The sequence below is a fragment of the Gorilla gorilla genome, chromosome 10 (genome assembly GCF_029281585.2).
Source record: "Gorilla gorilla gorilla isolate KB3781 chromosome 10, NHGRI_mGorGor1-v2.1_pri, whole genome shotgun sequence".
NCBI classification, from domain to species: Eukaryota; Metazoa; Chordata; class Mammalia; order Primates; family Hominidae; genus Gorilla; species Gorilla gorilla.
This window is the reverse complement of record NC_073234.2, coordinates 120,500,824-120,516,287: the sequence shown is the minus strand read 5'-3', so window position 1 is coordinate 120,516,287 and position 15,464 is coordinate 120,500,824. Positions and strand designations below refer to the sequence as shown.

General features: G+C 42.8%; 1 protein-coding gene across 4 annotated transcripts in view; it reads left to right on the top strand.

The window, feature by feature from the left end:
* The first annotated feature begins 492 nt into the window (after positions 1–492).
* Positions 493–15,464, top strand: part of ALDH1L2 (aldehyde dehydrogenase 1 family member L2) — a 59,627-nt gene continuing 44,655 nt past the window's right edge. Inside the window, exons 1-4 of one of the 4 annotated variants that reach the window (XM_063694273.1) lie at positions 689–736; positions 10,675–10,792; positions 11,120–11,264; positions 14,295–14,529. In XM_063694273.1, the coding sequence (XP_063550343.1) occupies positions 14,441–14,529 (89 nt within the window). In that variant the 5' untranslated portion in view covers positions 689–736; positions 10,675–10,792; positions 11,120–11,264; positions 14,295–14,440. Of the gene's footprint in view, positions 737–10,674; positions 10,793–11,119; positions 11,265–14,294; positions 14,530–14,744; positions 14,930–15,464 lie in introns of those variants that run through there. The other 3 variants (XM_031001056.3, XM_055357874.2, XM_055357875.2) reach the window with 3 other exon arrangements.

Here is a 15,464-nt window from a genome sequence, read left to right as displayed (position 1 = left end):
CTTCCCTCCTCGGCCTCCCAAAGTGCTGGGATTACAGGCGGGAGCCACTGCGCCCGGCCTACCGTCCTACGAGGTAGGCATCAGGATCCCTCCACAGCGAAGGCGCCCCCACTACGTATCTGTCTACAGGCGTGCCTTTTACGGGCTGTGCTATGGACAGCACTTGGGATGTCAGATTGACCACTAATAAGGTAGATCCGTATACACTGCTGCGGGGCTGAGTAACTGGTAGAGGGTCCCACAGTTAGAAAGCACCTGGACTTTGGCTGGAATTGGCAGAAAGTCCAGGCAGCGGAGAGGCGCGGTCCCTGGGACTGGGCGCGCTCTTGGCACCAGGGTCAGGGCCCACAGGCTCCAGGAAGCCCACGCGCTCCACCGGGTCGCACCAGGTTGGCTGTCCGAACGCAGCCAGCTGGCGGGGCGGGGCCTTCCAGCTGTGGGCGGGGTCTTGCCAGCTAGGGGGCGGGGCCTTGCAGCTGGTAGGGTGGGGCGGGCCGCGGGCTGTGGGCTTTGGGAGGGGTGCGGACTAGCAGAGGCCGAGAGCCGCGAGCCGCGAGCCAGGCAGTCCGGGGCATCCAGACTGCAGGCCGCGCCCAGGCCGCGCCCAGGCCGCGCCCAGGCTGCGCCGCCCGCCTGCCTCCCGCGCCGCCGCGTCGCCGCGTCGCCAGTGCTAGCGCTCCTCTCCAGCATGCTGCGGCGGGGCAGCCAGGCGCTCCGGCGCTTCTCCACTGGCCGGGTGAGTCCGGCCCGGGCGAGCGTCCCGGCTGTCACCCTGTGCTGGTTTCCAGACTCCGGGGCGGGAGGGCCGGGGCGGTGGGGCTGGGGATGAGCAGCGATGCTTAGACTTTGCTAAACACCAAGACAGCGTTTAAAACAAACAAACAAACAAACAAAAACAGAGAGACCTCAGAGGAGGGCTTGGGGAGGGTCCCGGATGGGAATTGGCACGCAAACCATTGTCTTCTGCCGGGAGGGGGCTGAGGATGCAGTTTTTGGACGTGTCAAGTCTGGCTGGGATGGCAAGGTGGGAACAGTCACTTGGTAAGGAGGACAGAGTCTGCTTCCTTTCCTTTTTCACTTCAATCATGAGATCCCTGGTCAAGAGCTGGAGCCATATGGGACCGAGACTGTCTCCTGGAGGAGGGGAGTATCAAGTCAATAGGGTCCTCGTTGGCGGCCTGGGAGGTGTAAGCGCTCGAGACTGGCACGCAGGGCCGGTTCAGATAATGGCACTCAAAGCTGATGGCTGCAAGCTCAGTATTCCTGAGCTGAGCTGCAGATGGCAAAATTTCTAGAATTGCCAGGCGCTGCAGAGGCAGCCACGCTGGAACACTATTCTACTGTAGCACAAGAACCGAGCTCTGGCCCAGCCCCGCGCCTTGGAATTGCATCAGCTCCTCCAGAAATGGAACCGAGAGAGGACACGTTGCACTGTGGTGCTGCCTTCAGCACCCAGGGGGCCTCGGGACTGTTTAGGGAAGAGAGAGAGAGAGAAAAATAAAAAATAAAAACTGTCTTATGTATCGTATCTCTTTTATAGGAAGTACATAAAAGAATTTGCTTATCGATTCTTTTTCTCGGCCATGCCAAAGCCATATGTACATTTGTATATATTCAGATGTAAAAAACTTGGAGGCAGAGAGAAGTCTTGAGTAGCACCAAAAACTGGCCCAAACTTGCATCAAAGGAAAAGCTTTCTGTATCCCAGACGACCCCAAATAATAAGAATTCGTTTTACTCTTTGCAACCAGTTCTAGTTACTTTGAAGTATAGTCACCTTTTATAAAAGGAGGGGTGGGGGTGGGGAAGACCTGCTATGCTAGGACTTTTGCCTGCTCTCCTGGACCCCTCATTAGCTTCCCCCACCACGTGGCACATGGGATCCCAGATGGATAGCACAGAAAGCAACGGGCTGTGCCCAATGCCTGAGCCTGTTTTGTTGGCCTCCTCTGTCAACACCTTTCATTGACTTGTCTTTTTTGGAGAGCAGAAGGAAGTCTTGCAGAATGAAAAGATTTTGACAGTGCGGTTTGCATAAGATTTCAGTAATAAAAGGTAAACATCTCAGGTGGCAAATAGCATAAACAAAACTATGGATGTGGGAAAGAACTGGCGTGATCAGGGTCTGATTGTATGCAGGGGTGCATATGGAAAAGCAGTGATACTCATGGCTGGGAAGAAGACAGTTTCCTCAATGGTCGAAAGGAAGCTACTGAGTGATGAATGAAAAATGTGGGATGTTTTATCCTGTAGAAAATGTTCTGGACTGTGTTTTATAAGAATTATTCAAAATCAAACAGATACATGGCTGGTGGAAATATAAAATGGTACAGCCACTTTGGAAAACTGTTTGGCAGTTTTATATGTAGTTAAACATATACCTATCATATGACCCTGGAATCACACTCCTAGGTATTTACTCAAAAGAAATGAAACCTTATTCGCCCGCATAGAAACCTGTTTATTGATGTTTCTAGAGGTTTTATTCATAATTGCCAAAAACTGGAAATAAATTGTCCTCAGCTGGTGACAGGATAAACAAGCTGTGGTATATCCATCCATACGATGGAATTCTACTCAGTTGGGGGAAAAAGGAATGAACTACTGATGCATACAACATGGATGGAACTCAAATATGTATGCTAAGTGTAAGAATCAGACTCATAATGCTACATATTTTATGATTTCATTTATCTGACATTTTGGAAGAGTAAAACTATAGGGACAGAAAAAAGATCAGTGATGTCTGGAGCTGGAGATAGGAGGAAGGATTGATTATAAATAGGTATAAAGGAATTTGGGCGGTAATGGAACTGTTCTACATCTTGATTGTGGTAGTGGTTACATGACTGTGTGTTTGTTAAAACTCACAGCACGGTACACTGAAAAGGGTGCATTTTACCCGTGCAAATTATCTTTTAATTTTTATTTTTTTGAGACAGAGTCTCACTTTGTCGCCCAGGCTGGAACGCAGTGTCACAATCCTGGCTCACTGCTACCTCTGCCTCTGGGGTTCAAGCAATTCTCCTGCCTCAGCCTTTTGAGTAGCTGGGATTACAGACATGCACCACCATGCCCAGCTAATTTTTGTATTTTTATTAGAGACGGGGTTTTGCCATGTTGGCCAGGCTGGTCTTGAACTCCTGGCCTCAAGTGATCCTCCTGCCTCGGCCTCCTAAAGTGTTGGGATTACAGGCATGAGCCACTGTGCCCGGCCTAATTATCCCTTTATCTTTAAAATTGAAAAATCAAACAGTGCTTTTAAGTTTAGTATTAAAGCAGAATGAAGGATGAATAAAAATAAAGCTTTCAGAACCTAGCAAAATCCAAGGGGAAAATTAGTTTATAACACTTCTTGATAGAATTCATTTTTCCATCCTCTGTCTTAAATAAAAGGACTTAGAAATACTTAATGATTTCACCTTAGTGATGGCTGGATCTTTTTAACTAAAACAATGGTTTGCTTTAAAACCCTTTGTCAATTAGATATTATTGCCCACCTCTGATATCCTGCCTGGCTCACTGCTTCTTCTCCCTGTGGTAGGAGTTATTTAGCCCTCTATTCATTTGACATTCCTTTGTTTAGCTTTCTCTGCCAGTGTCTGGGTCAGGTCTGTCTGGTAGCTCTGGGTTTATAGCCTGGCTCCAGGTAACTTGAGGTTACCTTATGATCCAGTCCAAAGAGGTGGGACCCTTCCTTGCTCTTTGGAACCAAGTACTTGCTTTATTTCTCAGTTCTAGGAACCAGGTTCTTGTTTCATCATTGCCCGACCTCTGCTCTGGTGTCTTATCTGTTCATAGGATCTCCAAATTCAACTTTAAACTGTATTTAATTGTCTGTTATACACTGAGGACTCTAAATCCTGAGGATATAACATTAATAGATGCATTAATAAATGCTTTACATATACAATTGTCCCTTGTTGTCCCTTGTATTCATAGGGGATTGGTTTCAGGACCTCCCGTGGATATCAAAATCTGAAGATGTTCAAGTCCCTTATATAAAACGGGTAATATTTGTATATAACCTGTGCGTATTCTCCTGTATACTTTAAATCATCCGTAGATAACTTATAATAATGAATACAAAGTAGATGCTATGTAAATAATTGTCCTACTGTATTGTTTATGGAATAATGACAAGAAAAATTATACATGTCTAGTACAGATGCAATTTTTTCCAAATGTTTTCGATTCATGGTTGGTTGAATCCACGGATACAGAACCCACAAATACAGAGGGCGACTGTGTACTCCTTTAATCCTCATGATATCTCAATGAAGTAGGTACTAGGTTAAGCATCCCAAATCTGAACATTTGAAATCTGAAATGCTTTAAAATCTGAACATTTTTGAGCACTGACATGACACTCAAAGGTAATGATCATTACAGCATTTTGGATTTCAGATTTTCAGATTTGGGATGCTCAAATGGTAAGTATAATGCAAACATTCCAAAGTCTGAAAATATCCGAAATCTGAAACACTTCTGGTTCCAAGCATTTTGGATAAGGGATTCTCAACCTAGATTATTATGACCATTTTGCTGATAAGAAAACTGAGACCCAGAAGTGAACTAACTTTTTCAGACTCTCATAACCCAAAAGATAAAACAATAAACAAGAAAGAAATAGTCCCATTTTCAAGGAGTTAATAGATTAGTGGGACAGACTATTAAATCTATGTTTTTAGGAAAAGAATAATACATAATACACTAACTAAAATGATATACCAAAAATGAAATATAAATGAGCAATAAAATATGAAAATACACTCAACCAAACTAGTAATCAGGCAAATGCAACTTAGAACAAGATACCATTTTTCACTCATCAGGGTGGCAAAAATCATAAATTTGACGATATTGTGTGTTTAGCAGGGGTGAGAAAACAGTTCATCCACTACTCTAGAGGTCAATTTGATGCTACATATTTAAATTAAATTTATGTTTAAAAATGATCCTGCAGTTTCACTTGTAGGTATCTGAGAAAAATACTTCTACATGGGCACAGGAAGCATGTACCACGATATTCATTGCCATGGTATTTGTAATAATGACATATTGAAAGCCAAAATGTTTCTCAATAGGGACATGAACAAATAAACTGAGATATAGCTACACTAAGGAATACTGTGCAAGAATTTCAAAGAATGAATTATATGTACCAACAAGGAAAGTTGTGGAACATTACACATAATATTATTTCATTTGAATTATTTTTGGAAATACAAAACAATACTTTTTGTATATATTTCCATGTTTTTAAATGCCTAGGAAAGGTCTGTAGAATTCACACCAAACTACAATAGTAGTTTCCTCTGGGGAGTGAGAAGGGGATGCAGATTGGGAGTGATGGTCAAAAGGGACTGTAGTCTTATCTGTGATCTTTTCTTTTCATAAGGAGCTTGTGTGTATATATAATATGTATAATTAAAAATTAATTTAAAAAATTTTATACAATTAAAATATTATAGTAAGTTCTGTGCAAGGAAATCCTGCCTCTCTAGTACTGGAGTCTGTTTCTGGACTCGAGCCCTTTGGACTGTCTCTCCCTTTACTCAAAGTCTTTGAAGTGTTCTGTGGTCACCAGCCTCGGCCCAGGAGCTCTCTCCAGCCTCTGAGTCCTGGGCATCCCCCTCTGGCATCACCTGCTCATAGGCCCCTGTATTGACATCCCTCCTTTTAAAATATTTTGTCCTTTTTATGATAAAAAAACAAAAGTTGGCCAGACATCCAAGAAAGCCCTCGCTGATATCTTCTTTATATAATGAGGCAATAGGAGAATCAAGTTGCACAAGCTTACCATTTAGGATGGTATCCTGAATCTTGCAGATCTACCTCTATGTAAAGTGTACTTGTTGCTTCTGTTAGTATGAGAGTTTGTTACAATTGGTTGCAAGAGCTTTTACACTATTCCAAACTATATCCTGTGAATATGCGAAAGGTGGATTGCTAGGTCAGCTTTGATTTTCACGCTCTGCTCCATTCTCAGCACAAGAGGTGTGTCTACCCGGAGCTAGTTCATGCCTCCAGAGTTACCTAAGCAGTCTATTAGCATAGAAACTAGACTCTCCTGGTTTCAATTAACTCTCCTGCTTAAAGTGGCTCAGTGAATCTCATTGTCTTCACAATAAGGTCCAAATTATTTGACACAAAGCGGTCCATAATGTCTCTTGCTACGGTGTCACTTGTCACCACTCCCTAACTCCCAGTATTGGACACGCTGTGCACATGCATTTGTTTCTTTGTAAATACTGCACCCTCTGCCTGGAACTTCCCAAGCCTCTCCCTTTTCTCTGCCAACTCCCAAGATGGATTCTCTAAGATTCGGCTAAGTAACTCCCTTCTGGAGAAGTCTTCTCCTCTCTTAACCAAACTGTGCTCTCTTATTCTAGCACTGTTACTATGTCTTAACTTGTGTGCCCTCCCTACTAGTTGGTGGATTCCCGAGGACAGGGACTGCTTCTTTTTATCTTTAGTGTAGGGGTTGCAAAGAGAAATTCCCACAGAGGCCAAACAGGTAAAGCAAATGAGAGATTTGAGCTGGATAGAGGGCAAGACCATGTCTAGGGTAAAGGGGCCACCACTGCTCAGCGCTAGCTGACTGTTGCTATATGGCGCCATAGACCAGGGTTGACAAACCTCCTGAGTTTTTTTGATTTTTGTTTTTTGAGACAGAGTCTTGCTCTGTCGCCCAGGCTGGAGTGCAATGGTGTGATCTCAGCTCACAGCAACTTCTGCCTCCCAGGTTCAAGCGATCCTCCTGCCTCAGCCTCCTGAGTAGCTGGGAATACAGGCACGCGCCACCATGCCCAGCTAATTTTTTTGTACTTTTCATAAAGATGGGATTTCACCATGTTGGCCAGGCTGGTCTTGAACTCCTGACCTCAGGTGATCGGCACCCAGCCAAACCTCCTGAGTTTTAAAGACAAGTTAGAAATTGTGCCTTCTGAGGTGAAACCTCCTAAAAATCTTAACAGAGTCCTCTTAAAAATGCTTTGTGGGCCAAATAAAACACCCCTGCCAGGCCAGTAATGTGCCACCTCTACCATGCACTACGCCCAGAGTGTGGCAAAGCCTGAAAACATGCTTGTTGGATGAGTCTTGCACAGAGTCAGGCACAGTTTGGGGCACTGTGTGCCGGATGCTCCATAAAGTGTTAGGCACCTCAGGGTCTCAGGAAAATGTACTTTGTTTTATTCTTTTGTGTGAAGGTCCTCTGTGTGAAACTGCCAATTCTTACTTGGATAGCTTTGGCCTTACTTTACACCCTGCCCAGATGGTTCTATTAGCATCTGGCCAAAGGGCTTCAGATCAGGGCAGACTCTTCGCACTGTGCCTTGAAGTTTTCTTTGGAAAGCTATGTGTACCTTTTTTTTTTTTTTAATTAATTCTTGGAGCATAGTCAGGGTCTGTATTAACTTGCTTCCTGAAGAATTCCACCAGAGGGTGGACAGCCTGGGAATGCATTATTTGACAATTTGGAAAGCAAAGGCTCTGCTCCCTGCAAAAGTCTCCTCTAGTGAAGAATGTTCTCTCTAAAGAAACAAGGTCGGGCGTGGTGGCTCACGCCTGTAATCCTAGCACTTTGGGATGCCAAGGCAGGTGGAGTGCCTGAGCTCGGGAATTTGAGACCAGCCTGGGCAACACGATGAAACCCCATCTCTACTAAAATACAAAAAAAAAAAAAAAATTAGCTGGGCATGACGGCGTGCGCCTGTAATCCCAGTTACTTGGGAGGCTGAGGCAGGAGAATTGCTTGAACCCGGAAGGCGGAGGTTGCAGTGAGCCGAGATGGCGCCATTGCACTCAAGCCTAGGCGACACAGTGAGACTCTGTCTCAAAAAAAAAAAAAAGAAAAAAGAAACAAGATTAGATTATAGAACTTATCATCCAGATTTGGAAATGACTGTGTGTCATTTTATGCCCTTTTTCACTAATGCGACAGACACCTATAGTGAGAGCCGGTTAAAGAATGGTGCTGTCTCCCACGTCACTTCCACCGTGGCATTTCCTTAAACAGGCTAATGGAACTGTTCCCAATTGACCTGTCGAACTGTTGCTATGTTTTTCTTTTTCTAAAGTAGGAGGGGAACTTTCAGCATAGGAAAGCCTTAGAAACACATCTGCTAAAGTAAGATAGATCCAGGTTTGAATCCTGCCCTGGACCCTTATTAGCTCTGCCCTTGGGCAGGTTACTTAACTTTTCTGACCCCTTTGTTTTCTCATTTGCAAAATGGGTCACTGGGGGGATTAAAGATGTATAATAAGCATTTGATAAATACTTTTTGAATTAATGAAAAGGGCTCAACATAGTGTTTGGCTCATGGTATATTTCCAATAGGAGATATCTATTATCATTATTTGTAGGTACCTAGGTATTGCTTATGGTATGATAATAATAATAGGTAACATTTACTGAGCATTTACTATTGCCATGCACTGTGCTAATGCATTACACACTTTATCCCATTGAATCCTTATAACAACCTTATGAGATAGGTACTATTACTATTCTGATTTTAATTGATGATGGAAAATAAAGCCCAGTTCAAGACTGCACAGCTGGTGTATGAAAAAACAATAGGCACTAGGATAATAAACAGAGTTGGAATCTCAGGGCTGCCTCTTAGCAGCTATTTGATTCCTGGCTACTTAACCTCTCTGTGCTTTAATTTCTTTATCCCTAAAGTGGGTTAATAATGCCTGTCTCCAGGAGTCATTGTGCAATCAAATGAGATAATAATGTGAAATACTTGGCCCAAACTAGGGTCTCATTAAAATGTTTGCTCTTATTTCCACCCTTTCTTCCTGACCGAAACTCCCCAGGGCAGAATCTTGTTCTTGCGGGCAGACATACCACTCTCCACAGAGCAGAGATTCTCAGACTTCCATGTACTTCTGAGTCACTGAAGAGTTTGTTAAAATGCAGCTTCCTGGGCTTAAGATTCTGAGTCAGTAGATCTGAAGTAGGGCCCAGGAATCCACATTTTAAACATATTCTCCCAGTTACTTCTGCCAACACAGGCAGGCACCACACCTGGAGAAATAAGACTGAAGTAAAATAGCCTGTAATCCTGGCACTTTGGGAGGCCAAGGCAGGTAGATCACCTGAGGTCAGGAGTTTGAGACCAGCCTGGCCAACATGGTGAAACTCTGTCTCTACTAAAAATACAAAAATTAGCTGGGCATGGTGGTGTGTGCCTGTAATCCCAGCTACTAGGGAGGTTGAAGCACAAGATTCACTTGAACCCGGGAGGCGGAGACTGCAGTGAGCTGAGATTGCACCACTTCACTCTAGCCTGGGTGACCATGGAGTGAAACCCTGTCTCAAAATAAATAAATAAAGTAAAATATATCAGTCCAATTTTCTGGAATCTTGCTAACTCATTATAAACATGACATTTATAGTCATGAAATCTGAAAACTTCTCAGTGTTAGAAACTCACCTTTATAGCTTCAGCTTCAGCTTCAGTGTAAAGCTCAGAAAGTGTTTCAATGAATGTAGTGTTTCCAAAGATACTGACACGGTTTCTTTTTTTGGGGGTTGGGTGTGGACATAGTTTCACTCTTGTTGCCCAGGCTGGAGTGCAATGGTGCGATCTCAGCTCACTGCAACCTCTATCTCCCGGGTTCAAGCAATTTTCCTACCTCAGCCTCCCGAGTAGCTGGGATTACAGATGCCTGCCACCATACCCGGCTAATTTTTGTATTTTTAGTAGAGACAGGGTTTCTCCATGTTGGTCAGGCTGGTCTCGAACTCCCGACCTCAGGTGATTCACCCGCCTCAGCCTCCCAAAGTGCTGGGATTACAGGCGTGAGCCACCGCGCCCGGCCAACATGGTTTCTTTAAATACTGTCTTTCTCAGAGAGGATTGAATCTGGAATTGAATTCCAAATAACCAGACGACAGCTGAGCGGCACATTACATTTGAGTCATCTCAGTCTCTTGGCTCTTGTGTGTTTGAAAAGTAGTATTTTAGATGTCTTGAATATCTGGCATTGGTAATGGTAAGTGGTAAAGCCAAAATTTTTGTAAGGTGGCAAACATGTAGATTCTATTTCAAGCAACAGCATTAGTTATAGGATTTGAAGATAGCATATAGGACATTTTGATTTTTTTGAGAAGAGGAAATTAAATGGTCAGCCATGCATTATCTGCAGGTGAATTTGCTGTTGTTACAGAGTTAATCTGTTTGTTTGCAAGTATTTGTTGAAGCTTACTTAGGTTCTTTGGGGATAGAAAGTTTGGCTGACCCCAGGATTTTTTAAAATTAGTTAAATTAGTTAAAACTTTGTTTTATTATCTGCTCAATTACAGGGAAGTTGTGATCTGGTATCCTTTTAAGTTCATTCCTAAAAACAGGATGTTACGTATGCCTCTAATAAGTGGGAAATAAGGGAAAATTAAATTTCTTCAAAAACAGAGTTTCTCAGTGAGGCTTTACTAATTTAGAATTACTTGCCAGAACATTAGCGAATCCCATTTAGATTGGAGGGGGATAAACATCCTAAGTTCAGATCCCGTGGAGCCACATGCTAACATGGAAGAATGTAAGGTAGAGAGAGTTCTGCGGAGGCATTGCCAAGAGAGGAAGCTCATAGGAAGTCATGACCCTCTGATTACCCTCTTTCTTTCTTTCTTTTTCTTTTCTTTTTTTTTTTTTGAGACAGAGTCTTGCTCTGTCACTCAGACTGGAGTGCTGTGGTGCGATCTCGGCTCACTGCAACCTCTGCCTCCCGGGTTCAAGAGATTCTCCTGCCTCAGCCTCCTGAGTAGCTGGGATTACAGGTGTGTGCCAGCACGTCTGGCTAATTTTTGTATTTTTAGTAGAGACAGGGTTTCGCCATGTTGGCTAGGCTGGTTTCAAACTCCTGACTTCAGGTGATCCGCCCACCTCGGCCTCCCAAAGTGCTGGGATTATAAGCGTGAGCCACCGTGCCCGGCCAAGGGTAGGTTTCTTACATGCATATATTGAGTAGTGGTGAAGTCTGGGCTTTTGGTGTACCTGATACCCAAAGAGTGAACATCGTACCCAATAGCTATCTTTTTTAACCCTCACCCTCATCCAGTGTCTTCTATCCATGCTTATGTCTTCGTCATTGAATTGTTTCACAGGTTTATTTCAAAAACAAGCTGAAGTTGGCACTAATTGGCCAGAGCCTCTTTGGACAAGAAGTCTATAGCCACCTCCGCAAAGAGGGCCACCGAGTAGTAGGGGTGTTCACAGTTCCAGACAAGGATGGAAAAGCTGACCCTCTGGGTGAGTGCATCTTGGGATGACTGGGTCAAGAATTCTCAGGTCCTTACCAATGCTGGACTTCCATCTCATGGTCCAAGGTAGCTGCCTCAGCCCCTACTATCACAGCGGCATTCCAGCAAGCAGGAAGGAAAAGAGTGGGAATCAGGGAAAAGCTTTTTATTAAGGGCATAATCCATATTACTCCCACTTGTATCCCATTGGCCAGAACTTAGTCACAGGCCAAATCTATTTGCAAGAGTGACTGAGAAATATAGATTTGATTTGGGGTGGCTATGCATTCAGCTAAACTAGGGAATCCATTGCTAAAGGATGAAGGGGGACAACTAGCAGTCTCTGCCGTATACGTGGACTTCAGAAGGATTGCAAGCATATGACTTTTAGACCTCCTTTCAGAATGAATCCTGGGAAATGAACTCTTCCTTGGTGCCTGGTCCCAGGGTCAGGACCCCCTTTCCATTTGTCATGGCCATTTGGGCTCATGGCATAACTCAGAAAAAGAAAAACTACCAACCTCACTTATAGAGTAACTACATGAGGAAGTGGGTACAGCATGTGGGTAACAGCATATGTTCTGGAATCAAGGAGTGAATTCTGATTCTGCCACTTACTAGCTGTATGACCTTGGGCAAGTTACTTAATCTTACTAAGCCTCAGTTCAGCGGTAGCTACCTCACGTGGCTGCTATGAGGATTAAATTAGATTAATGTACACAAAGTGCTCACACTATGCCTGGTTCATAATAAGGAAGCATTAATGACAGTAGTTGAGTATTCTTGTTAGAATACTCAACGAGGACAGTCAAAGATAGCTCTGGGGCAGCCAAAAACTGAAACGGAAGCCCAACACCTGGATGTCTCAGCCTGTCTCAGCAGAGTAATTTTTTCTTTTTTGAGACAGAGTCTAACTCTGTTGCCCAGGCTGGAGTGCAGTGGCACGACCTCGGCTCACTGCAACCTTCACCTCCCGGGTTCAAGCAATTCTCCTGCCTCAGCCTCCCGAGTAGCTGGGATTACAGGCACCCACCATCATACCCGGCTAATTTTTGTATTTTTAGTAGAGACATGGTTTCACCATGTTGGCCAGGCTGGTCTTGAACTCCTGCTCTCAGGTGATCCGCCCACCTTGGCCTCCCAAAGTGCTGGGATTACAGGCATGAGCCACCACGCCCTGCCTGGAGTACATTTTTTTACAATGAAGACTTCTAAGTTTCCTCCACCCCATTTTTCTTCGCCATATGATCTTTCACAATTTTCTCTCATGATCACATTTTTTTTAACCACCGTTTATCCACTTTCCTGTCATCTGACATGTGAGTTAAGTTTTTTGAACATCTTATGAACACTCACATTTTGTGAACACTATTGTGCTGGTCTCTCAGATTCTTCCAAACGGATTGATCAGGGGCTAATCGTGATGGCTGGGGTCCTTCAGGACTTCCTCAGGCTTCAGAATTTAGGTTTCATGGTGGAGGCATCATCTCATCCTAAGTCAATGAATTTTGTTGTTCAGATCTAGGAAAAAGGAAAGGGACACAAAAATGCAGATAGAAAGCTTTAGTTAAGACTTCTGGAAATTGCCTAAAATTAACATATATGGTATTATATATTAAAATATATACTATTATATTATACAAGTAATATATAATAATATATTATAAAATGTATATATTATATAGGATATTAATACATATCATAATTTCTATAATTTATTAATATATACCATTATATATTAATAATAGTATGTATATATATATTTTATACACTTACACAAATTTTTTTAGAGAAAGGTCTCACTTCGTTGCCCAGGCTGGAGTGTAGTGGCACGATAATGGCTTACTGCAACCTGGAACACCTGGGCTCAAGTGATCCTCCTAAGTAGCTAGGATTATAGGTATGTGCCACCACATCCGGCTAATTTAAAAATAATTTTTTTTTTTTGGTAGAGATGGAGGTCTCATTATGTTGTCCACGCTGGTCTCAAACTCCTGGGTTTAAGCAATCCTCATGCTTGGCCTCTCAAAGTGCTGGGATTACAGGTGTGAGCCACTGTGCCTGACCGATTTTTTAAATATATACTACTCGGGAGGCTGAGGCTGGAGAATGGCGTGAACCCGGGAGGCGGGGCTTGCAGTGAGCTGAGACAGCACCACTGCAGTCCGGCCTGGGCGAAAGAGCGAGACTCCGTCTCAAAAAAAAAAAAAAAAAAAATTATATATATATACTACTTATATATAAAACTGTATACTTAAATATATATATATAAATACTTAAGATATAAGGCACACAGTAAAAATGACATTTCATTATGAAAAAAATAGGCTTGTGCTGTTTGCACTTTGGTGGGCCATTCCATTTTCATATGGCATTAGGATGGAGCCATTTGTTTGGGAGGGGACAGCGCTCTTCTCAGGAAGGAGACCCTGGTCTGCTTAGTGAGGCCAAGCCCTTAGCAGGAGCTGAGCATGTATTCTCCTTGGCCTCTCAACTTTGTTAATTTATTTGTTTGGTGAATTTGGGAGAAGGAAGTAGAAAAGCTCAGCTCAGCACTTATGCTCTTCATCTTTTGGGATCTGCCTGTTTGGCAGGGAGAATGTGTTCTGGTCTACGATGTGTTCTGTATAGGGAGGGAAGAGATTCATGGCTTTCTAGCTGTGCCAGAGGTGAGTATGTTAAACTGGTGGGTGAAGTATTGGCACATGCCTCTAAATCTAAAGCTATGTTCTTAAAATGTTGTATCAGTAATAAAGGTACCATTTTTGATCTAAAAAAGAAAAAGCTTTCATTAAAATCTTAAAATATCATCTAGCCAAAAACTTTTCAGTTCTAATTTATTATGCCTTAAGTATATAGATATGTATCACCTTAGTGTGATCCAATTACAACAGGTGAAATTCCAGTCACAATCTAAATTGTTCTTCACCATGTTTTATTTGTAAATATTTCATGAAACTGTAAAATTACAACATATGAATTCATAGTGATGTAAAATTATGGCTAACTTCTAAAAAAAAATCTTCTTTTTTATGCTCAGCTTTGGCTGCAGAGAAAGATGGGACCCCTGTGTTCAAGCTTCCTAAATGGAGGGTCAAGGGCAAGACCATCAAAGAAGTGGCAGAAGCCTACAGATCCGTGGGTGCAGAGCTAAATGTGCTCCCTTTCTGCACTCAGTTCATTCCCATGGATATAATTGATAGTCCAAAGCATGGCTCTATCATTTATCACCCATCCATCCTGCCCAGGCACAGAGGAGCCTCTGCTATCAATTGGTGAGATTTTTTCTTTTTTACTTTTTTTTTTGAGATGGGGTCTTGCTATGTTGCCCAGTCTGGGTTCAAACTCCTGGCCTCAAATGATCCTTCTGCCTCAGCCTCCCAAGTAGCTGAGATTTCAGGATTGTGCCAGAACACCCAGTGAGACTTTTTTAATTACAGAGAGGGTGAGTGTATTTCAATTGCCTATATTCTTTCTGTTTTTTACCTAGGTGATCAAGACAAGAAACTAGGCATGCTTGAACAATTGTGAGGTCCTGATTGGTTACTACTGTTGCATGAACTCCCCTGAGATCTAGACATACAGCGTGAACCAGGACAGCATTTACCAAGAATAGCCTAAGGAGTACTAGCTCCTTTGACTGTTACTAGGTATTGAGCAAACAAAGGTTTTATGGTCAGTAAGTTTGGTTTATGCTAGATTTTTAATTGCAGGATTCATTTGAGCTATTAATACGAGCTTTAATGTCAGTATCATAATCCCCTAGAGGGAGTCTGAATACACAATGTTCCCAAACTTGTTTGACCACAGAACTTTTTTTTGCATAGAGCATCTCAAGTACATTTCAGGAAATGCTGAATTACTTGAAATAATCTTCAAGTAATTACTTGAAATGATGAAATGATCATCTTCATTGTCCATCTTCCCCATTCAACTCTAAGCTTCTTAAGGAAAGGGACTTTGCACAACATTTGTATTGCTATTTTCCAGTGTCAGAAACAGTGGCTGGTACATTGTAGGTACCTAATACCATAGGGACACAATACTGTGGGTTGAGATGGGCCTTCCTACCCTTTCTGCCTTCTCTCCTTTACCTGCACATTTTCCTAATATTCCTCAGTGTCAAGTCATTGGAATAAGCTGGAAGCCTACACTTGGTTTAAATGTGATGAAAAATATTAATTGTATTTAAACTTTGATGACATGGATT